General features: G+C 49.3%; 2 protein-coding genes across 2 annotated transcripts in view; both read right to left on the reverse strand.

The window, feature by feature from the left end:
- Window positions 1-313: 313 nt before the first annotated feature.
- On the reverse strand, window positions 314-16,376 carry GET4 (guided entry of tail-anchored proteins factor 4). The gene is given in 10 exon segments (XM_056866372.1): window positions 314-430; window positions 1,270-1,342; window positions 2,846-2,921; window positions 3,015-3,155; window positions 5,204-5,342; window positions 7,354-7,503; window positions 8,838-8,919; window positions 9,789-9,867; window positions 16,229-16,337; window positions 16,340-16,376. Coding segments are annotated over 10 exon segments (957 nt in total). The 5' UTR covers window positions 16,359-16,376; the 3' UTR covers window positions 314-341.
- Window positions 16,377-20,666: 4,290 nt separating this feature from the next.
- SUN1 (Sad1 and UNC84 domain containing 1) overlaps window positions 20,667-24,568 on the reverse strand; it is a 30,875-nt gene continuing 26,973 nt past the window's right edge. Inside the window, exons 21-22 of the mRNA XM_056866366.1 lie at window positions 22,212-22,304; window positions 20,667-20,780 (exon numbers count right to left, since the gene is read on the reverse strand). Coding sequence (XP_056722344.1) covers window positions 20,667-20,780; window positions 22,212-22,304 — 207 coding nt within the window. The remainder of the gene's footprint in view (window positions 20,781-22,211; window positions 22,305-24,568) is intronic.

Below are 24,568 nucleotides of genomic sequence, written 5' to 3' on the forward strand. Positions count from 1 at the left end.
TTATTTAGTGCGATGGTGACAGAGGGAATACCGAATACTGCTTACGGGAGGCGGCTACATGTCACTCAGTCACCAGCGGCCGTTATCAGAGGTCCGCTAACAATCACGCCAAATCGGGTCTCTCAGCTACCCTGCTGTCGTTTTTACATAAATAATATAGACCAAAACATTATGAACATCTGAGCAACCTTCTTTAAAATTAAAAAAACGAAAAAAAAAAAAAAACCCCGAACAGAGGAGCCTGTGGACCTGTTCAGAAACGATCTTGGGATCTGTCCTCAAAGTGTCTTTTTCCGAGAGAGCGGACGCGCCATCGAGATTCCCGGCAGCTCTGGAAGACATCAATCGAGCTCGATGGGGCTGCTGTCCTCCTGCCCGTCTTCCGTGTCCTCCTCCTCTCCGGCTACCATCAGGCTGTTTAAAAGATTGCCTGGGGTGGGAAGTCCAGGACAAGGTCAGCGAGTCAATCCGTTAATTGCGCCGGGGGTTCTCCACCATTTCTCCGTTATTTATTTATTACAAGCTGTCCGGAGTAGCCGTGTTAGTCTGTCACTAGCAGTAGAAAAGAGCAAGAGTCCAGTAGCACCTTAAAGACTTCGAAGTGAGGTGTGACAAAAGCTTCTGCCCTGCCAGAAATTTTGTTAGTCTTTAAGGTGCTACTGGATTCTTGCTCTTTTCTAATGTCAGTAGGGACGTATGCACACAAACCCACAGATTCGCCCCCCCCAGCAAGACGTGCACTCATTTACACGCACATAGACAGAGGTCAGATCTAAAGATCTCAAACCAGGGGTCTCCACCCTTTGGGAGCTTGTGGGCACTTCTGGAATACTGAAACAGGGTGGTGGGGACAATCACAACATGGCTGCAACCAGAGGTGGAGCCAATAGCAAAATGACCGCCGCAGGAGGCAGAGCCACACACACGCGGCAGAAACCCAAGTGCTGGGGAGAGGAGGGGTAATTACACACAACAGCAACAACAACAAAACCCTGGGAAAGAACAGTCAGAGAGAATAACACCACTACTGAAGCAACTTTGGTTTCATCTGCCCAGCCCACAGTGGCCAATCAGAAGTCCTGCTGGGCAACAGCCCCATCCGGTGCCACCCACTTTCACAACACACCAGGCAGCCACCGCGGTTCCCCACAGGCCCCACGCTGTCTACAACCATCGCCGGCTGCTGCGTGCTGAGGGAATGCCCGCGAGTCCACTGCAGCCCCTTCCCACCAAGACCAGAACGGTCACAGACTTCCTGTGAAAACTCACCTAGCAATCCTCCGTAGGATGACGTTTGTTTGGGGGGTACGCCGAAGAAGAGCTGTCCTATTCTGTCTAGGTACTAAAGGGACAGGGGGGGGGGGGAAAGAAGGGCTGATATGACTGGCAATTCCACCACAAGGGTGTGGGGGGGAAGCAATCGAATTGATTCCTGGCAACAGATTTAAAGGTCGAGCTATACAGTGAAACACAACCTCCCTCCTCCAACTGATCTTTTTGGAAATGCAAAAAACATAAAAAGGATGGTACTGCAGAGGAGTGAACAAATAAGGAGGCTTTAGAGTACCTCCTGAACTGATTCCCTATTACATTAGGGTGTTTAAAGATGAAGGCCTGGGGTTACTTTATGGCTGTTATGACAGCCATTTCTTCCTACGGAAAGAAGGCAGCCTTCCCCCACCCCTGGATCCAAAGGCCACGTTGCTGGAAATCATTCCGTTCCCCCTCGGTACCCGCCACATTTTGTCATGGCAGGTTTCAGGAGAACGCCGGGATATATGCACCGCTTTCTCGTTTTCAGAAAAGCCCACACTCACAGCTTGTCCTATCACTCGGAGGGGGGGGTCGGTTCAGATGTCCCCCTCAGACATGAACTCACAAGACAGCCTTCGACAAACCGTTAAGTCTTTTGACTGTACTTTCCCCTCTCCCCAGCTGCAAGAAGGAGACTATGCCAAGCAGACAATCTAGCAGCAAGATTCAAGTCCAGTAACACATTACAGACCAACAAAATTTTCAGGGTGGGAGCTTGGCCTCTTGAAAGCTCACCCCCCTCCCCAAAAATTCCTTGTGGGTTTCTAAGGTGCTACTGGGCTCCGATCTGGCTGTTCTACTGCAGAACAACATGGCTATCCTCTGAAACAACTGTCACGAACAATCTAAGTCAGGGGTATCAAACGTCAGGCCCATGGTTTGGATCCAAACCCTTGAGAGCTCTTATGCGGCCCGCAAGCCAGCCGCGCCCTCCCCCCTTGATCTGGGCTGGCAAGGCCTGGCCGAGTGACATTTCTGTCATATCCGGCCCTCGTAACAATTGAGTTTGACCACCCCCTGATTTAAACTGTGCTATATACATGTCAAGTATCCCCTCCTTTTTACATCAGAAAACATCCCGGACACTCCCTCACACACCCACACATGTGCTATTCACATGACATTTCCTTTGAAGAGAAGAAGAGTTGGTTTTTATATGTCAACTTTCTCTACCACTTAAGGAAGAATCAAACCGGCTCATAATCACCTTCCCTTCCCCTCTCTACAACAGAAACCCTGTGAGGTAGGTGGGACTGAGAGAGCTCTAGGAGAGCTGTGACTAGCCCAAGGTCACCCAGCTGGCTTCATGAGTAGGAGTGGGGAAACCAACCCGGTTCACCAGATTAGCCTTCGCCGCTCATGTGGAGGAGTGGGGGATCCAACCTGGTTCTCCAGATTAGAGTCCTCCGCTCCAAACCACCGCTCTTAACCACTACACCATGCTGGCTCTATGAAAGGAAGAATTTCTACACTCTGCTTTTAAGGCAATTCTACGGAAACGGGCCCATGGCACGGACTGAAAGCGACTTACTTCATTATACATGGGATCCCTCTTCAGCGAAGGCTGATACTGTTCACACAATACTGTAAACACCGTTAGCTTTCCTCTAAAATAGAAGAGAGACACCCCCCTGCCCATGTCAAACCAGGTGAGACGGCAAAAGGTACTTAAGTGATTTTGTGACGAAAAGGGGTCTTACCCGTCCACTGCCAGCAGCAGAAACCAAATGAAGTTCAGCAGGGGCTGGACAAAAGGGGGCCCCCTTTCTATGGAAGGGTGCTTCTGGGTGTAGGTCGTGAAAACCACTAGCGCGCTGGTTTTGTTTTTCAAGCAGAGAAATCTGAAAAGAGGAGACAGACAGTTTCACGCTGGCGTGCTCCTGTCCGAGGTCGGCCCCTGGACAAATGCTGTTCTACGTGCTTCGCTCCAGGGTCTGGATATTTACAAAGCTGGAGGATCTACTGGGGGAAGGGTCACCACCCCTGTTCCCATCTCCAAGGCGAGAGGACTTTCCCGGGACCATTTGGTGCAGCAGGGCTAAGAGGGTGAGCCGGGTTCGAATGTTGCTTCAATCATGCTCCAAAGTGGTGGCCTCAGGCAAAACACACCAGCACACAAAGCTGCCTTAAACAAGAGCCAGAATGGGCTCACCCGGGTCAGAACTGCCTACTCATCTGACCCTTGGAACAGGAGATGCATCCTGGGATTATTATTACATTATACTTTGTTACAGTCAAAGACCAGCATAAAAAAATAACATCTCAGAAGCAAATATAATAAATAAAATCAAAACATCACATATTATATGTAATTGCTACATTAAATTATCGTTTTACAATCTAATGTTTATCTAAAATCAAAATTAGTATTCATCCTTTGTCTGTTGCTTTCACCATAGCACGTCTTATCGTTGCTATGAAACAGAATTTTGAAGCAAGTTTGGTGACTTTCGGGTCTTTATCTGAGAGGAGATATTTAACACAGAATTCCTCTGTGCTTTCTTAGCAGTGGCCGGATCAGCTCTCTTCAGATATCACAATAAGACAAGCAGTATAAGAGAACGTGACCAATTGTTTCGATCTCATCTGTGCTATGTGGGCATAGTCTCTGATCAACTGGTTATGTCCAGAGGAGGGCAACGAAGATGGTAAGGGGTCTGGAGACCAAGTCCTGTGAGGAAAGGCTGAAGGAGCTGGGTATGTTTAGCCTGGAGAGGAGAAGACTGAGAGGTGATATGATAACCATCTTCAAGTACTTGAAGGGCTGTCACATAGAGGAGGGTGCCGAGCAGTTTTCTGTTGCCCCAGAAGGTCAGACCAGAACCAACGGGTTGAAATTAAATCAAGTGTTTCCATCTAGACATTAGGAAGAACTTTCTAACAGTTAGAGAGGGTTCCTCTGAGGAACAGGTTTCCTCGGGAGGTGGTGAGCTCTCCTTCCCTGGAGGTTTTTAAGCAGAGGTTAGATGGGCATCTGTCAGCAATACTGATTCTATGACCGTAGGCAGATCATGAGAGGGAGGGCATCTTGGCCATCTTCTGGGCATGGAATAGGGGTCACTGGGGGTGTGTCGGGGGGAGGTACTTGTGAATTTCCTGCATTGTGCAGGGGGTTGGACTAGATGACCCTGGTGGTCCCTTCCAACTCTATGATTCTATGAGCTTATATCTGCCATCTAATAAGGCTGAAGGGAGAGCATTAAAGCTGGGCTCTAGAAAATGCCCAGCGATATTTGGGATAATCTAATAAACTTAAGTTAAGTTGCTGGGTAAGATCTCTGAGGATCTCATAACATCCTGGGATCTTCTGCACGCTATGCAGATACTCTCTCGCTCGGCTGTGGCTCCCTCTGAAAACAGAAAGCGGCCTGTACTAAGTCAGACCACCGGTTCTATCAAGGTTGGCTCTGCCTGCTCTGATGGGCAGGGTCTCGCCAGGGTCTCAGGTGGAGGTCTTTGACATCACTTCCTACCTTGTCCTTCAACTAGCGAGACCCAGGATTGAACATCGGACCGTCCCACACCATAGCACTATTCTCCCCCTTCTTGTACCTGTGCTCCAGGTAATGATACTGGCCTATCTTCACGAGTCGCTGCAGGGATGATCAAAACCACGAATGTGGGAGGCCTTTAAAGCTTACAAATGAATGCCAGCATTAAGGGCAGGGATTTGGATCTTGCTCAACGTTTAGCTATTGAGCTAGACTAATCCAGCCTGCCTAAGCCTGGTTAAAAACACACAAAAATCAGCTCGGCAAGACTAATCTGCAGAATGCGCAGTGTGTTTTCAGACAAACTGAAGCCTGCGTCACTTTCCGCTTCTCCTTCCAAAGTGATCTGGGGAAAAACCCAAAAATGAACACTTAAAAGTCAAGGGCGGGACACTTACTGTAAGACCGCCTGAGCGACAAACATGTCCGCCTCGCTGCGGTACCCGCGGGAAGAGGAATATTCCACCAGCATGTTCGCGCATCCTTCTCCGTCCGTGGAGTGCAAGAAGTGATACCGGGATTCGCAGTAGTTTTGCTCTGGAAGTAAATGGAAACGGAACAACGCTCACAACAAAGGCAAGGAGCCAGCGTGGTGTAGTGGTTAAGAGTGGTGGTTTGGAGCGGCAGATTCTGATCTGGAGAACCGAGTTTGATTCTCCACTCCTCCATATGAATGGCAGAGGCTAATTTGGTGAACGGGATTTGTTTCCCCACTCCTCCACACGAAGCCAGCTGGGGGACCTTGGGCTAGTCACAGATCTCTTAGAACTCTCTCAGCCCCACCCAACCTCACAAGGTGTCTGTTGTGGGGAGGGGAAGGGAAGGTGATTGTCAGCTGGTTTGATTCTGCCTTAAGTGGTAGAGAAGGTTGGCATATAAAAACCAACTCTTCTTCTATGCTGGTTTGAGGCATGTGCCATCCCCCAACAGTACAGTGGTCACAGGAGTTGCTTTCAAGCTTACGATGGCTAGGTGTGAGTGGTTTCACTTTGCGAAAACACCACACACCCTTTGCATCAACCAGGAAAACACACGTATTCATAGGGAACCTGGGAATTCCTAGAAATTTCATCGTTCTCTTTTTTAACAAAAAGTTTCTAGCCTTTATGGCGGTACAGGAAACTTGAAAACCTTTGGGTATGGTGGGTTAGACAAGGCGCAGAACCTGAAGGGTCAGAAATACCCTCTCCCCCTACTCACTCCTCATTCACCACACCACAGCTGGTTAGAAATGCCTACTTCCACACTTGATGAGAGGGAGAGCCAGGAGTATCACAGCAGTTTCCGAGAAGAAGAAGAGTTGGTTTTGATATCCTGCTTTTCTCTACTTTCAGGAGTCTCACAGCGGCTTACAATCACAGTCCCTTCCTCTGCCCGCAACAGGCACCTTGTGAGGTAGGTGGGGCTGAGAGAGTTTGGAGAGAACTGTGACCGGCCCAAGATCACCCAGCAGGCTTCAGGTGGAGGAGTGGGGGATTGAACCCGGTTCTCCAGATTCCAGTCCACCACTCTTCACCACTACACCACGCTGGTCTGCTGTAGAACAACTAGATTTGAATCCAGTAGCGCCTTAGAGACCAACAAGATTTCCCGGGTATAAGCTTTTGAGAGTCAAAGCTCCCTTGGAGCTTATACCGGGAAAATCTTCTTGTCTCTAAGACGTTACAGGACTGGGATCTCGTTGTATGACCACAGGATCTGGAAAACTTGAGGAAAAGATCTGAGCTTCTTCAGGAGACACTTTAAACATGGGGGAAGGCACACAAATGCTACAACTACCCTGAATGCATTCTTAACTTCCAAAGGCGCATGGCATCTTGTGGCGGAGTGCAGTGGAAGACAAAACACTGCTCTGAACGACGCCAGGCCACGTTTGCTGGACAGGGTTAAACAGGGGTCAGTTTCCTAAAATAAAAGGCCGCTGGGACATCCTGCCAGATTACTAATCTGGTGCGTTCGTTCTGGATTTAAGATCAAGGAGATGCTGAACCTGCAAGCTAATCCAAGATGCCAAGCACAGGTTGAGAGGCGTGGCGTCTCAACGCCAAAACCCTTTTTTACTCCCTTCTCTGACACGTTTTCCTAAGACTGAGCAACGCCACAATTAGTTTACAAGATGCAAGGCGGGGGTCAAGGACATATTTTACTCACACCCAAGGAACTGCATATGCTTGGTGGGATTACTTCAGTTTTTCGGGTGGCAATGGGATTCACCCCACTTCTAATTTTGTCAGACAAACAGCCACGAAAGTTGTGCCTCATGTCCACAAGAGGTTTCTCACCCCACGTGGGGGGCTACTGTTTGGCCCTAGGTCACCTTATTTCAAGCAGCTGAAGAACAAGCTACGGGTGCTTTTATGTGTACTGGATAATGTGCTTTAGTGATCGTTTGCAAGTGGGTTTTGCCCTTTCCCACAGTCAAATCCAGTGGCAAAGTGCTCTGAAAATGACTTGAAAGTGCATTATGAGGTATGAATGACAGTAAACATTCACATGAAACACTAAACATTCACATGAAACATAAACATTCACGTTTTCCTCGACCTACCTTTCCACAACGTGATGGCGAGTAGCTGATGTAATTTTGGATGCCCCAGTTTCCCTGACCCTCCGCTGGACCACTTCAGGGCCCTGGACACGAAAGCGACCCTTTCGGGTGAGTTGGGGTCCATCAGGCTGAACACTTTAGCCAGGTTTTCTGGGAAAGAAATCAGAACGCGAGAAAACTTTAACGCGGCGTTTCTATGGCAGCGGCCTTCCGGAAGCAAGACAAGCAGTTAGCTGAGCGCTGGAGGAGGAGTCAAAAATCCCCAAACACCAACTTGGATGACGAGCTTCTCTGGAGATAAAAGTCCTCAAGGACCACCTAACTGCTGTAACACGGGCAGCCAAAACCTTTTGAAGAAACGTCAGCATGCTGGGGGAGAAATCATTCCTCTGGGATGGTGGAAAGTGCCGTCAAGTCGCAGCTGACTTTTGGCGACCCCGTAGGGTTTTCAAGGCCAGGGACAAAAAGTGGTGGTTTGCCACTGCCTGACCCTGAGTAGCAACCCTGGGCTTCCTTGGTGGTCTCCCCACCCAAGTTCTAACCAGGGCCAACCCTGCTTAGCTTCAGAGATCTGACAAAATCGGACTAGCCTGGCCCATCCAGATTAGGGCTTAAGGAAAGGCCTTCTGAAGTCATCTTCCCTCAAGAGATGCCACCAGCCACCAAGACGCTGGGTAAGATGCCTGGCTGGTAGGTTCAGGAACAGAGCCAGCGTCGTGTAGTGGTTAACAGCAGTGGTTTGGAGCGGTGGAATCTAACCGGGTTTGATTCCCCACTCCTCCATATGAGCGGCGGAGGCTAATCTGGTGAACCGGGTTGGTTTCCCCACTCCTACACATGAAGCCAGATGGGTGACCTTGAGCTAGTCACAGCTCTGTTAGAGCTCTCTCAGCCCCCCCTACCTCATAGGGTGTCTGTTGTGGGGAGGGGAAGGGAAGGTAACTGTAAGCCTGTTTGGTTCTTCCTTAAGCGGTAGAGGAAGTCAGCATATAAAAAACAACTCTCCTTCTCTTCCCTGACCTTCCGCACTCAATGCAGTACAACCTCTCCATGAGATTTCCAGATAAGCAGTTAGAGAAGAGCTTCGTCAACCGCATGCTTGCTGAATCTGACAAGCGCAAGGATCAACCCACGATTGGTGAGCGCACAGCCCAGCTGTCAGTCAGAACGGCACGAGAGGTCAATTACTGTGCAGACATTACAGGGTGGGCGTGGGTCGGGGAGGAAGCAGGTGCCAAAAACCTTGCCCCGCCTACAAAAACCGCCAAGCGTGCTCAGAACCATGGCCTGGAGACCAGTGATGACAGCAGCAGCACAGGCCAGCCACAACAGGTGGTTTCTAGCACGCCTCTGGTGTACTAGAAAGCAGACGGTCCTCAGGGTCTCCCAGCTCATGCTGGCAGGACGCTACAATAAGAAAAGCAATGTACATACAATGTTTCTTATGGTCAAAAAAAAAAAAAAGAGAGAGAGAAATTTCTCACCTAACAGCTCATCGGTCACTTTCGCATCTGATTTCTCCAGCGACTCTAAGACTAGCATGGACAGATCAGCGGCACTGTTTTGCTAGGAAATAGAAAGGGGGGGGGGAGAAGGAAATTGGGAATGTGACTAAGCATCTGATCCAAGCCTGCCTACATATGCTGGTATTTTTATAAAACTTCCCAAGGCAATCTTATAGCACAATCCTAAGGGGTGGGGAGGCAAAAGGGCTTCAGGAGCCAACTGAGCCTTCCGCCAGCATCTCTCGGAGATACAACGGTGTAAGGGCCAGTTACACTGGGGCAGGACCCTGGCGCCACTCCGCCACTCCTGGGTGCCAGCACAGCTCTGCAGTGGCTGCATGCTGGTGCAACTCAGGCGAGCGGCTCTGCATCGGCGTCACTGCGGGCAGATCTTGGGCCTGGCTGGTGTTAGTCCGCTCCCTAATGCGTTTTGGCCTGGACAGAGGTGCAAAGTCGCACCAACAAAAAACGCGGCACAGCCCACAGACATCCGTTGATCAGAAAAACCAGGTTCCCCCCACCCCAGTTTCAGCCACGCCCACAAGGCCCCAAGCAGCTCTGGATGCCATTTTAAGTGGAGAAGGGGAAGGCGCGTGCCGTGCGTCCTGCCCTCCTTCCATGCCCTGAAAGATCTTGCACGATTTTAAGGGCGGGGGCAGTGATCTGAGCAGCTCTGAGTTATGGCACTCTGGGCTGCAGAGGAGAGTCTCAAAGGGCTGGAAAGGAAGGAGAAAAGGCACATCGCACTGGCCACCGCTGCACGCCCCCAGTGAGCGCACCAGTTCACAGATCGCTTGGCTGCCTTGATGTCTCCACAAAGATGTCAATCTTGATTCAGCCAGTGTAGCTGCTGGTTGTGCACGTCCCTCCCCCCAAATCTTTCAGCACCATTTCCTGAGGCGTCTCTTCCCTTTTGGCAAAAGGCCTTACCTGATTGTGACTGAAGAACAGCAGTGCCCCGGAATACATTAGTTCTCTGGCTTCCACGTGTTTGCCTTGGGACATGTACCTGCAAAGGGAGACACAAACGGAGAGGTTCTCAGAATATGGTGCCAAGAGACACGCTCACAAATGCCTGGAGCTAAAAGTTATCGTCGCCCCTGGAGAGCAAGATGCTATCAATTGCGCCAGCGCACAAGCAAATGTCTAGGAATGGAGAAGCACATGCCGGGTCTAGGTGGTTTGTACCTAAGGAATGACCCTGCTAGTTGAGCGGATTCACTCGCCACCCTCTCGATGAGATGTTGGCTTTTTGAGCCTTCCTCTGCCTGAAAGGAAACAATGGGGAGGGGCTGTGGCTCAGTGGTAGAGCCTCTGCTTGGCATGCAGAAGGTCCCAGGTTCAATCCCCGGCATCTCCAGTTAAAGGGACTAGGCAAGTAGGTGATGTGAAACACCTCTGCCTGAGACCCCGGAGAGACGCTGCCTGTCTGAGTAGACAATACTGACCACCGATGGACCAAAGGTCTGATTCAGAAGGCAGCTTCATGTGACCATGTAACAGGCAACCAATATCTCAGCGTCATCTGATGCCACTGCCAACCCACTCTCTCCCAAGGGTCTGATTCAGTAAAAGGCAGCTTCATGTGTTCATGGCTTTATTTATGCTCAGGGAGGGGCCATGGTTCAGTGGTAGAGCCTTTGCTTGACATGCAGAAGGGGACCCAGGTTCAATCCCCAGCATCTCCAGTTAAAAGGACTAGGCAAGTAGGTGATATGAAAGACCCCTGCCTGAGACCCTGGAGAGCTGCTGCCAGTCTGAGTAGACAATACTGCCTTTGATGGACCAAAGGTCTGATTCAGAAGGCAGCTTCATGTGACCATGTAACGGGCAACCAATATCTCGGCGTCATCTGATGCCACTGCCAACCCACTCTCCTAGTCAGCTGCTACCCACCAGCCTAGAAAGAGCTGGGGAGATGCCAGAAAAAACTGCCGGCGCATCAAGAATTGCTGCCCGCAGGCAACAGCGGCATACACGGAGGCTCCCTTTCCAGTCAGCCGGCCCCCAGCAGACTCTAGGACCAGCCCCAGCCCCTGGAGTCCACAATGCCCTTTGGATCTTCTGCCACGGCCACCGTTGCCGGAAAGGGGACCTGCTCTCTTTCTCTAGAGGTCAAAACTTGCATGCTGTGTGTGATAGGTAGGATCCGAAAACTATAAATGGGTTTTAAAAGGTAATGTCTGAAATTTATTCTCACGAGCTATTTGGACTGATTCTTATTATTGTTTGTAATGCTGGTCAATGACTGTAATAAAGATGATTTATTGATGCTGTGTGTGTATATATGTTGCGTGTGCGTAAAGTGCTGTCAGGCCGCAGCTGACTTATGGGTTTTCAAGGCAAGAGACGTTCAGAGGTGGTTTGCCATCGCCTGCCTGCCTCCGCCTCACGGTTCTGGTATTCCTTGGACGTCTCCCATCCAAGTATGTGCCAGGGTCGAGGCTGGGAGTGTCCAAGGTCACCCAGCAACTTTCCACAGAGCAGGGATTCAAGCCTGGGTTTCCCCGGAGCCTGCTCCGACACCTTCACCACTACACCACGCCGGCTCCCTTGCATATGTGTGCTCCCCCCCGTTAACCGGATGAATCCTAACCAGCACTGTGGCTCAGTGGTAGAGCCTTTGCTTTGCATGCAGAAGGGGACCCAGGTTCAATCCCCGGCATCTCCAGTTAAAGGGACCAGATAAGTAGGTGATATGAAAGGCCCCTGCCTGAGACCCTGGAGAGATGCTGCCGGTCTGAGTAGACGATACTGACTTTGAGGGACCAAAGGTCTGATTCAGTAGAAGGCAGCTTCATGTGTGCTTGGGGAATTTGCAGCTGCCTCCCCAGAGACCTGGTTGAGGGCCTTCCCCTTCCCCCGGCAAGTCCTCCTTCCCTCACACTTGCAAAACGACTACATCCCATAATACGTTCCTGCTTCCCTCCCTGGATCGTCCAGCCACCTAATCGATGCCAGACACCACGCCTGTAGGGCGTTTACAGCGACGGAGGAGGGGGGGCGATTCCAGCCGCTGCTTCTCCCGCGCCCAAATCCCAAAGCAGGGCACGGGATGAGGCATATGGTGAAGTGGCCGTCAACCGGGGACGGGCAGTAAAGGCTTGGTCAGATGGCAGCTCCCTTTGCCGCTCGTGTGCCAAGCCAGAGCTGCCGGGAGCCAGCGCAGGGCCCGTTCCACCCATTGCTGAAGCCCAATCCCATCACGTGTATTGTCTGAATCCGGCTGGTCCTGCGCTCACAACCACCTCGTTCACGGAACAGGTAGGGAGACGCTAGGATGACGTCGAGCAGCCGGATAGTAGAAGACAGATGCTCACAATAGCCTCAGATGCGGAACCCCCCCTACCCCCGCCACCATTTCTTCCTAAATGAGAATTCCAGTTCCCCCCACCCCTCTCTTAGTATCTCAAGCTACATCAAAATCCATCCTAGGAAGGATTTCACTGCACCTTGTTTCAGAGCCTTTCGGGAGAACACAAAGACCCGTTTCTGAATGAGAACACGGTGACATTGGCTTCTTTAAAAAGAGCAGCTTTCTAGCTCTCGTGGCTGTGAGAACAGGCCCGAAAATGTGTGGGCAACCTTGAGCGCCCTCTCAGAAGCCAAAGAAAGGAGACCTTGGCTATACCCTCTATTTAGAAGCGGAATTATCTCAACGGGGGCGTACACGTTTCAGATTTAATCCAAGAGACTAAATGCCATTTTTTCTCAGCACAGAGTTTTGTTTAGCACACAATGCCAGAGCTCCAACTACAGCTTAATTATACCCTTGAAAGTCCTGATAATGAATGTTTCCTTGCCGCTCTGGAATACTGGCACAGGCCAGCACATCTCACTCCTAGCGCCACTCCAGCTAATAACAAAAGAACGCAGGTGTTATTTGTTTTCTCCATTGACTCTGCGTAAACTACCTCGCCTTAACACCGGCGCTGACCCACAGAAGAATGAGCTCGGGGCCAGGACACTGCTACGAAACTAGAGAGGGTCAGGAACTTTGTGTCTCCACGTTGAGTGCAACCGGGGTGGGGTTTTTGCTGTGCTGCGTTTCACGACCACGGTTTCAAAAGGGAACCGCCGCTGCAAACGCACCCTGCTTACAAAACTTCCCATCCTGCCATTCTGTCATCGGCTCAGACACGAGATTGCGCCAGTGGTCAACGGCCGACGTGCCGTCCTTTGGGGGGAGTTCAATGACTTCAACAGACTTGGAAGGGTGTAACTGGAGACGGCCGCACCATCAGACACTCAAGTTCTTGAGAAATCTGTATTTTGGCACACCCAACAAATTCAGATCACCATCCTAAACACAGTCACACCCCTCTAAGTCTGTTAAAGGCCAGATTCTGCTAAGGCCAGCCCTGCTGATCTCTTGCAGCTCTGAACAAGCAACAATCCTCATCAGATATGTAACTGCAGTTAATTCAGTTCCTTTTTAACACTGGAAATTGCCAGTCGCAGGGCTTTTGCTCCGGTCAGCAGCACAGAACACTCTTCGTGCTCCAGTAGACTCGTGCTGTGAAAGCCGGACGAATGAGGACATTTTGTCTTCGGGAATAATGTGCCGAAGCCTCAATTCGTGCGTCAAGCTATCAGTCTGTAGAGGGGCAAGAGAAAGGTCTCGATCCCACCGATGCGAAAAGCGCCCCCAGAGCAGCTGAAGAGGGCACGCTCCTCTCAGGCGTGGCGGCGGAGTCTCCTCCTCTCCAGACCTGGAATTCAAAACCTCCTCATCCCAAGTGCTCCTGTTTATCAGGTTTGCAAAGGATTGTGTTTTCCGAGGGGAAGGGAACCAGAGAGAAGCCGTGGTGCCCCCCCCCCACAACCAGGGAAAAGGCAGGAAGCTGGTGAGACAAACTGCCAACTCGGTGAGCGTGATTCAGCCAGACGGATGCCTCTGCCTCCCACTTGGACCAGACCCGAACACACCTACCCCAAAGCTCAGTTAGGCTTACTCTCGAACCCTTCCTTCTCCCGCTCGCTGAACTTAACTAATTAAATGCTGATTTGGTAATGGCGTGGCTGGCTGGCAGAGCGCACCCTTGGGACGCTGAAAATTCACAGGTTCAGTCCCTGACGTCACTAATGAAAGGCGGCAGGTGCAGGAAAAGACCTTTTGCGGCCCGAGACCTGGAAGAAGTTGGTTTTTATACCCCGATTGTTGTGGGGAGAGGAAGAGAAGGCGATTGTAAGCCGGTTTGATTCTCAGTAAAGGCACGTAAAGGAGGAGCGGGGAAGCCAACCTGGTTCACCAGAGCAGAGTCCGGCGCTCATGTGGAGGAGTGAGGAATCAAACCCCTTTCTCCAGATTAGAGTCTGCCGCTCTTAACCACTACACCACGCTGGCTCTCAGCGGCTGTCACCTGGTGAAGACAATCCTTGGAACTAGATGGACCCATCACGATCTGACTCATTATCAAGCGGCTTTGTATGTCTGAGGATTTCTCACCTATTAACCTTCTGGTTACTCAGAGCATGGGATATCCTTCCCCCTTCTCTGTACAGAGGAAACTCGCTATTCCAGCCTACGTGACTAAATACAGTTCTGGCAGCCGTTGTTATCCCTTATTAACCTCCAATAAAAGGGCATAAACCCTACTTAAGAGGCTTCCTCCGCCATTATGTCTAATCACCACGAAGAACCAACTCTTGAACTCTACACTAACCCTGTGCAAAGCATGAACACGGGCAGATAGCTGGGGTTTTCGGGGCGGGTGCTGAAACTCTACTCCCAAACAGACCCACCGATAGTCCAAGCGTGAGCAGTCCTGGAAAGCCTTCTTGCTTGGGCTGATTTTTTAAAAACCAGTGCCTTATTTTAACTCTGTTTCTTACACCTTGTTGGTTTCATTTTGGCGCGTTTGAATTGACTGCCACCTGCCCCAAGTTCTGAGGGGTGCGGAAATCCATGCTGGTTTCAGAGAACTCAGGCGGCTGACAAAAACTACGAATCCAGAGACGACTCCATTCCAAGCCTACTCAGAAGTAAGCACACCACAGATTTCCAGGCAGCCTGCTTCCAAGCGTGCCTATCTATACCACGGCTCTAGACAAACTGGACTTGAACTTCAGCAGGGTGCAGGCCAGGCAAAGTTATTGCTCATGTTTCTTAAGCTTTTAAAACCACCAAGCGTCTCCAACCTCGTATGTTTATTAGGATATCTCCCTGCTCAGGTTTCTAGTTTTGCGGGATCAAGCCAAACGTTCGTCAACACTATGTCAGGCACACACCTTCGGAAGACCACAGCAACAAGAAGAAGAAGAGCTGGTTTTTATATGCCGACTTTCTCTACCACTTAAGGGAGAATTAAACCAGCTTACAATCGCCTTTCCCTCCCCCTCCCCACAACAGACACCCTGGGAGGTAGGTGGGGCTGAGAGAGCTCTAAGAGAACTGTGAAAAGCCCAAGGTCACCCAGCTGGCTTCGTGTGGAGGAGTGGGGAATCAAACCCGGTTCTCCAGATTCCCACCGCTCCAAACCGCTACACCACGCTGGCTCTCTGGATCACCAGGATTGCTACCAGCAACTAGCCTCATTGGTCTAGTGAGGGTGTGCGTGTAGAAGTCTATTGCTACGAGGGCTGGATAGGACATTAATGTCACTCGGTCGGGCCGTGCCGTGCCTCGCCAGCCCAGATCGAGAGCGGGGGTGGGTGGGTGGGTGAGTGGGCGCCCCGCAGGCTGGAGAAGAGCTGTCAAGGGGCTGGATCCGGCTCGCTGGCCTTATGTTTGACACCCCTGGTCTAGGGCCTCTGGGCACAGGGGCCCCATTTAGCGGCCATGACAACTAGCCAACAGAAGAATTCATAGGGGACACCCCTTTTCCCGGAAGTACTCTAAACCAGGGGCCTTTGTTCTATTTTGTGGTGGCAAATCCTGTCTGACACACATGACCGATGACATATGACTCTAATGCCAGGGCTTGTAGCCCACAAAGGCACGTGTCGCAGTAAGTCAAGTCTAGAGGTGCAGTGGTTGTTGTTGTTGTTGTCTATGCAGCCTCGCCGGGCGGTCCCGGGCCAACCCTTCCGGGCCCGTTTCAGCCCCGCTCCCCTTTTCCCCTCTCTGTCCCTCCGGCCTACGCAGGAACCGCAGCCAGACCACCTCCCTCTTTTTCGACCAATCGCGCGCCGCGCAGGCGGGAGCGGCGGCCGGCCCAGCCAATGGCGTGGGGGCGAGGGAGGGAGAGTCCGCGTGATGGCGCGCGCGCGGGGGGGGGGCGACCGTCGGCTGCCTTTCGCTGCCGTGTCGTTAGAAACGTCTGGAAAAAGGCGGGGCCAAAGAAGGTTCCGCGCGCGGTGGGGAGTGTGTGGGGGGGGGAGAAGAAGAGGGTGGTGCGCGCGCAGCCCCCCTCCCCCTCCCCGCGTACCTGAAGAAGAGCGTCCGGTACATTTGGTGCGCCTCGTAATAATCCCCCTTCTCCACACTGGCGCGGAGCTTCCCTTCGACGCGCTGGACGCCGCCGCGGTTCCTCCCGCTGCCGCCGCTCGCGCCGCCATTGCTGCCGCTGCCGCCGCCGCCGCCGCCACCCTTCAAGCCCTCTTGCTCCGCCGCCATGACTGCGGGGCGACAGACGCACCGCCCGGCTTCCGTCGGCCCCGCCCAGCGGCCGTGAGGGGAGGGAGGCGGGACGGCGGCCGACGAGGGACATCCGCCGACGCGCTCGTCATGTGACGCCGCAAACGCTGTGCGTGCGTGCGCGCGGGGGGAAACGTCTCTATGGCAACGCTGAGCCAAGAGGGCGCGTGCTGACGTCGAATGGAGCCTGAGAGGGGGGTGGCCTTGCTGGGGTTGCCAACCTCCAGGTGGGGCCTGGAGACACCCCCCCCCCAGAATTATAATCCAGCTCCAGAAGACCATATGGCCATTTATGCATGGGAGGGTTTGCCTTGGATTTGCCGCCCTGTGGGTGCACATTTTCCCCACCCGAATTCTCAAACTCAACAAGAAGCCCCCATGCAGAGTTTTGAGAATTCAGATGGGGGAAATGTGCATCTAGAAAGCAGCAAATCCAAGGCAAAACCTCCCATGCATAAATGGCCAGAAATCGGTTAGCTGCAGGAGATTCAGGGCGCTCACACATTGCCTCTATTTTAGGGTTGCCAACCTCCAGGTAGTAGCAGATCTCCTGCTATTACAACTAATCTCCAGCTGATAGAGATCTCCCCCTCCCCAAACCCTGCCCTCCTCAGGCTCCGCCCCAAAAACCTCCCACCAGTTGTGAAGAGGGACCTGGCAACTGTATCTATCATGTCTGCCCTTAACTGCCTCCTTTCCAAATAAGTAGCCCTAAGCGTTTTAACGGCTCCCCATAGGGCAGTCGCTCCAGCCCCCTGGTCATTTTGGTTGCTCTTTTCTGCACCTTCTCAAGCTCTGCAATATCCTTTTTTTAGGTGTGGTGACCAGAACCGTACACAGTATTCCAAGTGTGGCCTCACCATACAAGGGCAGCATCCTTCACTTGACCCTCACAACAAACCACAAGCCCCTCCCTCCCCAATGAGAAAGATGACAAGCGGAGATCTGAATCCAAGTCACCCTCACCCTAGTTCAATGTGGTCACCGTTACCCCACGCATGGCTGTGAGATTGGATTCCTAACACGCCTTCCCGTTGTGCACGCGCTGTCTCAGGGTGGAAGTGGATAGATTATCTTCCCCCTCACAACAGTGCAGGTGAAACAAAGACCAGGCAAGTGCCTACCCTGGATCAGTCTCTGTGCGCATTCCCACCCCACTCACAGCCACATCTCCCCGATCTATGCAGCACCCTATTAAATATTCATACCCGTATAGGGTCTTGACCCATAGGGACACCATAGCACCCCTTCCCTGCATGTTAAACCAGGAGTTCCATCCTTTGCCGAAAATCAGCCTAGAAGATAGGGTTACCAACCTCTAGGTAGCGGCAGATCTCCTGCTATTACAACCGATCTCCAGCCAATAGAGATCAGTTCAGCTGGAAAAAATGGCCACTTTGGCAACTGGACTCTATGGCATTGAAGTCCCTCCCCTCCCCAAATCCCGCCCTCCTCAGGCTCCGCCCCAAAAACCTCCCACCATTGGTGAAGAGGGACCTGGCAACCCTACTAGAAGAAGAAAAAGAGTTGGTTTTTATATGCCGACTTTCTTTACCACTTAAGGCAGAATCAAACCGGCTTACAATCGGCCTTCCCTTCCCCTCCCCACAACAGGCACCCTGTGAGGTAGGTGAGGCTGAGAGAGCTCTAACAGAGCTGTGACTTGCCCAAGGTCACCCAGCTGGCTTCCTGTGGAGGAGCAGGGAAACAAATCCAGTTCGCCAGATTAGCCTCTGCCGCTCATGTGGAGGAGTGGGGAATCAAACCATTCTCCAGATCAGAGTCCATGGCTCCAAACCACCACACCACCCTGGCTCTCTAGGCATGGCATTCTAGCAGTTTCCTCCTAGATCAGGATCCTACCCTGTATGCACAAAGATCCTATTTAGCTGTCCCAGCTCACAGCCAGAGAATGAGTCACACAGACAAAGTTGGCAAGTTCGCCTAATCTCTTTGAAAGTCATCCAGGTCGCGTCTCAAGTCCTCCAGTATTGCTTTTCCAATAACATGCATGCTGTGAGACAATCTCATATAAAGCGGAGCTGACATGAATGTTGCACACAAACGTTTATGACGCAGCCAGTTTTCGAGGAGCTCTCATTCTCTGCTGTATTTATAGACATTTAGCAGACGTACCAAAAAAGAAAAGAAACTTTATTACTTACTTCCAAATATTACATGCACTTTCCAAAAAAATTAAAACTCTTAAACATTTTTAATAGCTTCTTGTCAGTTTGGGAGGCAGCAAAGGATACCAGAGGCGAATATTTTGAAAAAAGCATTTACAAAAATACATTGCACAAAGTCCTATTTTTTTTGCTTCTTTAAAAATAAGTTAGTGTTATTCAAAATATTCCCACCCCCTCAGCTCCCCAATTTAGGTTTATACAGGATAATTCTGATTTTATATATTTAACCTACAGTATATGAAACACCTGTACATATTTAGCAAGCTCTTCTCAACAGGCCATTGGTTCTATTTCTAGCTGAACTTTAAGTGAATAAAACACGGTATTCCTCCAGAGATAACTTTTCCTAAAAAATAAATAAATATTTGAGGACTCTTGTGCAACATACAGTAACTCTATTTGGAAAACCAGATGACACCATCAGAGTGTCTTTCCAAGAAGAAAGAAATATAAATTTTAAGTTACTCCTCCTCCTCCTCACACCCCACCACTGAAAAGTAAGGTCTGAGTGAGATAAAATATCTGCACGCCATCGGATTAAAGAGTCTTGTTCCAACCAGACTTCATATCAGTCTTCATATCATACCGCATCATATTCAAAAAGGATTCAGTCACGAGGGCGGTCAACGATTTAAAAAGCAGCCCCCCACGATCCGCAAGAGGGCCAGTAAAATTTTGGCCGCAGCGCTGAAATTCCCAGCCGAGTTCTGTTTTTATTTTTGGCAGCTGAGGATGTTGCAGAACTAATTGCGTCCTTCGGGCTTCCCCGACAACGGTCATGATTTCTGAGATTTCCCCCTGGCTTTCCAAAAGTTTAGCAGCAACGCCAGGACCCCCAACGAGACTTTGAGAGGATAACTGTGCACATCAGAAACGTGTCGCAAAGAGCCCGGGTGTGAATTTCGCTTGTGCGTTAACCATTCTGAGGCAGAGAATATCTGGAATCGCTCTCTGAAATCTGATTTTTTCTTTCTTTCACTGCATCTTATTACACCCCGCCTCTCCTCATGAGCCCATCCAGTTCAAGCCCACACACAACATTCCTTCTGAGACTAAATCCCCCTTCTTGCTTTACCTGCATTAGATTTCTGTTTTGGCCAAACTCTTACCCGAGCCTGCATTCAGTACACTGACGACGTCCTAATTCCATCGCTTAAATTACAACCGCCATCAACTTGCTCAAAAGGAGACAAATGGAAAAGGCTTAAAAGGGTGATTAAAAAAAAATACAATCCCTCCTTCCCAAGTGCATTTTTAAAAATTCCTAACAGATTCCAGGCCTCTTGCTTGAATTACTGCCGGGGTCGCTACCTCCTCCTCCTGTAATGTTAGGATTACCTAATAAATACTTTTAGCAAGATGTTCTAAAATCCAGGAGGTAGGGGTAAAGCTTACTCCAGGTGAAGTAAAAAAGCAAAACACTAACTCTCCTGGGAAGACAGCCCTGGTATAAAATCTTGCTGCAATCAGTGCTTCATAATTGTGGTCAAACTTATCTAAGGAGGCATCGCTGACACTGAGGCGTCGGTTCCAACAGGTTCTGCGCTGGAACACCCAAATGCCATCGGTGCGCTTGGGAAACTGCACAATAGTAGACAGCGAGGGACTGCATTCCAGAGACATTTCTGGATCTGCAGCCATTGCCAGTGCAGGTGAGCCCCGCCCAAGGTTAAAATCCGATCCCTAGCTGCCAAAAAAAGAAAAGAAAAAGAAAGTTTTAAAAGCTTAACACTCCGATGTAGCAAAATAGTGTTTCCCCCTGTTTGGCTAACTGGGTTTGGTTTTGTTTGCAGTTGGCATGCAACAGTCTCAGAATGAACACATCTAAAAATATAAAGCCGACTGGCAGTAACAGGCTGAGCATTCAAGCAAGTAACCATTGAGTTTGGTATACAATTCGAGTTGGCAGTCTTCGACACGTCGCCTGCGGAACCTACATCGTGTATCCCTGTCCTCTGGAGGACTTCCGTTCTCCAGGTTTTCCCTTTATATACATATATACAGTCAATAAATGTACAAGTCGGGAACCCAATGTCGCGTTCATTCGGCAGGTCTCCCGTGAACTCGGAACCGATAGAGGCATGTGTAGTCATTGTGGCCCCAGTTGGAAAGAATTCTTAGTTCCACTATCTGGAAGGCTTTCTCCGTTGTCTCCTACAAGAAAGGAAAAGGCACACGCTCATTTATTTCAGGAAACTGAAGTTTCCCAGCAGCAAACACACCACTGTGATGTGTGGGAAACCAGAGCGCATTCTGTAGACACAATTAAACGCGTTTGCTCTGACCGATTTCAACGAGAGAGACCAACATGGGCTTAAACCGCTTAAAAGAAACAGGCTTGAACACTGTTTCACCTTAGTATTGGAGGAAAGTGAATGAAATCACATCTGACGGTCTTGAAATTGTTATTCCAGTAAGACCGGAAACAATTTTATTAAATTATTTCCCAGACAAACCAAAGGATATTCGAGTTATGTTTCTCCATGTGTTAATGGCTGCTAGAACAAATCTTGCGAGATACTGGAAAAGCAATACATTCCCTGACTTCAATAATTGGCTTGACAAGTTTTAAGAAACCTATGCTTTAATTAAGTTTACATTCTATAATAACAATAAAAATACGGAAGAACTTGCTGGAATTCAACAATTTCAAGGATGGAAAAAGCACTCCAAAGTGTAAATTGTAGAGAGGTAGTTTTAGTTTTTTAAAAATAATTTGTATCATTAGTATTTGATTTTTTAGTAATGTTATATCTATAGATTTTCCCCCTTTGTCTTTTATTGTAAAATTAAATTTTTATAATAATAATAATTTAAAAAATGAAAATTGTTTTAGCTTAGGCTGGTTTGTGCATTTTACCTTTAAAGGATTCAAAGTCTTGCACCTGTATATCCCTCCACAAGCTTTTCATGTCCACCTCCCCACCCCGAAGCTTCTAAAATGTTACAGCGACAGAACTGGCCACTTAAAATCGATGAAATCATAATGGATCAAACTTAAAAAAGGTTTTTGACCTGGAGCCGATCTATACTATAAGTCTCTACAAGCGGCTCTTCCCTCGGAAACAGGCATATGCTTCAGTCCGCCTTAATTAAGAAGGGGGAAGCAATCTTGGGGAACCTGTTTTAGCAGAACTACAACATTTCTGGCCGACTTCTAATCCAGCCATTTAATAGGAGCTGTTTGGCTGTAGAGATTAAGAATTTTTTTTAACAGGTTTCCGATGTCAAAAGCTACTTGCTGGAGTCCACAATTCTTCTAGGGAGGTTAGAAAACTTTGTTAAAAAGCTGGCTCTTGTCTCAGCTGGACCAAAACTGACTAACGAGCAAGAAATAAAATGGCTTGCAGGCTAGACAGCAGCTTTTTGAGGCTGTCTTTGCATGGACAGAGTAAGCAAGACATTGGGATTTTTATTCGCTTCAGGGACTGTTTACAATTGAACCCAATGCACTGCAATCTTCACACAACAGTTCCACATCAATGCCAAGAGTACAGGCTGCAAAAGCAGAACAGAACGAGAGAGAGAAAAAGAAACAAAGACAGTTACATTTTCCAACTGTATTTTCTAGTAATAGTAACATACCGTTACTTGGAACATCTGTAGTGACTCTCCATCTTGATGATACATATATCGCCCTAGAAGCACACCTTCTTCCTGATACTCATTTTCAAGACCCTGCCAACAGAAAAAAAGGGGGGGTGACTTTAATAGTACTCTCAATTAACATAAGAACATAAGAAAGGCCATGCTGGATCAGACCAAGGTCCATCCAGTTCAGCAATCTGTTCACACAGTGGCTAACCAGGTGCCTCTAGGAAGCCCACAAACAAGACGACAGCAGCAGCATTATCCTGCCTGCATTCCACAGCACCTAATATAACAAGCATGCTCCTCTGATCCTGGAGAGAAGAGGTATGCATCATGACTAGCATCCATTTTGACTAGTAGCCATGGATACCCCTCTCCTCCATGAACATGTCCACTCCCCTTTTAAAGCCTTCCAAGTTGGCGGCCATCACCACATCCAGGGGCAGGGAGTTCCACAGTTTAACTAATCGAAGAGAAGATACTCAAATGACAAACTCAATGCAAGGATTCTCTCCTTAAAAGTTCTTCAATATCACAATGCAGAAGGGAAGGAGGACATATTAAAACAAACATTCATGCAACAAATCATAGTGTTTTTAGAAAAGGAATGTGAAACGCTGGACTTTTCGACAGACCAAAGCAGCCTCTCCACCCTCCTTCACTGTGCCACAATACATTGTTTGTGTATGTTTAAGAATCGGTTTTCATTAATGGCAGCCCTCTCCTGGGACCACAAGGACACTGGAGCTGTCTGCCCAGGGAGATTTGTCCTGCCCTTTTCTGCACCGTCAAGTCAAAGTTGAGCTTTTGAAGAGCAGTTTTGATGGCTACAAATTGTCATATTACGGTTGCTGTCAGCCACCCTGAGCCTGGCTTGTGCCAGGAAAGGGCGGGGAAGAAACCTAACAAAATAAAATTAATAAAACAAATAGCATTTCTTTGGTTCTTGTAGGTTATCCGGGCTATGTAACCGTGGTCTTGGTATTTTCTTTCCTGACGTTTCGCCAGCAGCTGTGGCCGGCATCTTCAGAGGAGTAACACTGAAGGACAGTGTCTCTCAGTATCAAGTGTGTCGGAAGAGTAACACGGTTACACAGCCCGGATAACCTACGAGAACCAATGAACTCTGACCGTGAAAGCCTTCGACGATCCCTTCCTCAATTTACTATTGCAATGACTACTGGAAACATAGCCCATTTATTGGATGACAAAAGCTTTGAAGTTACCACTCAAGTAGCCGAGTTCCTGGCCAAGGTCCTAAAGGAGGGAGAAAGAAGGAGGGGAACCCTCATTTAATTGTTTATTATAATATTTACCGATGAAATGTGTGAAAGCCTTCGACAATATTTTAAATAGCATTTCTGCTTGCTTAAAAACAACAACCTTTCTCCATTTCTATTGGTTTTGATTATTTATATAGGGTCTCTGCTGATTTTTTTGGGGAAGTTTTATAATAGAGGGATGGGGTTAATTTATTGTTAGCTGCCTTGTATACTTTAGTTGAAAAATGGGAGAATAAATATTTCAAGCAAGCAGTAATTATTTGACTCCCCTGTTGTCGTTTGCACGGTCTATTAAAAGATGTACATACTGCCTGTTCAAGGCAGTAAATGAGAAACGTCCAACCTCGATAATCGTATCAAGACAGAAAAAAAAGGAACAGCCAGAATTAAACCCAGGAACAATTTTAAAAGCAGCGCCGCCTACAGCGCGCAATTTAAGCAACCGTCAAATCTCAGTGCCCCAGAAACACACTTAGGAAAAAAAATATGCTTCTCCATTTCTTTGGGAGGCAAAGTGTGGTGGGCCGCGGCTTTTTCCAACCCCTTCATCCCAAAGAGCCGCAAGCCCTAGCTGAAAAATCTCCAGATCTCGTTGAAGAGGTTTGAATTTGCCACAGCGGTGAGTGCTCAAAAGATTTCAGCCAGTGGGCCTACACAAGTTTAATCTCCTGGTTTATTATCTGTGTTTCTTTGCTGAGGTCTTTTCCCAGTCTGTTTAAAAAAAAAAAAAACCTGCACAATGCAGGAGATTCACAACTACCTCCTCCCCCACACCCACCCAGTGACCCCTACTCCATGCCCAGAATATGGCCAAGGTGCCCTCCCTCTCATGATCTGCCTACGGTCATAGAATCAGCAGTGCTGACAGATGGCCATCCAACCTCTTCTTAAAAACCTCCATGGAAGGAGAGCTCACCACTTCCCGAGGAAGCCTGTTCCTCAGAGGAACCGCTCTAACTGTTAGAAAGTTCTTCCTAATGTCTAGACGGAAACACTTGATTTAATTTCAACCCGTTGGTTCTGGTCCGACCTTCTGGGGCAACAGAAAACAACTCGGCACCCTCCTCT

Source organism: Euleptes europaea, chromosome 21 (genome assembly GCF_029931775.1).
Source record: "Euleptes europaea isolate rEulEur1 chromosome 21, rEulEur1.hap1, whole genome shotgun sequence".
NCBI lineage: Eukaryota > Metazoa > Chordata > Lepidosauria > Squamata > Sphaerodactylidae > Euleptes > Euleptes europaea.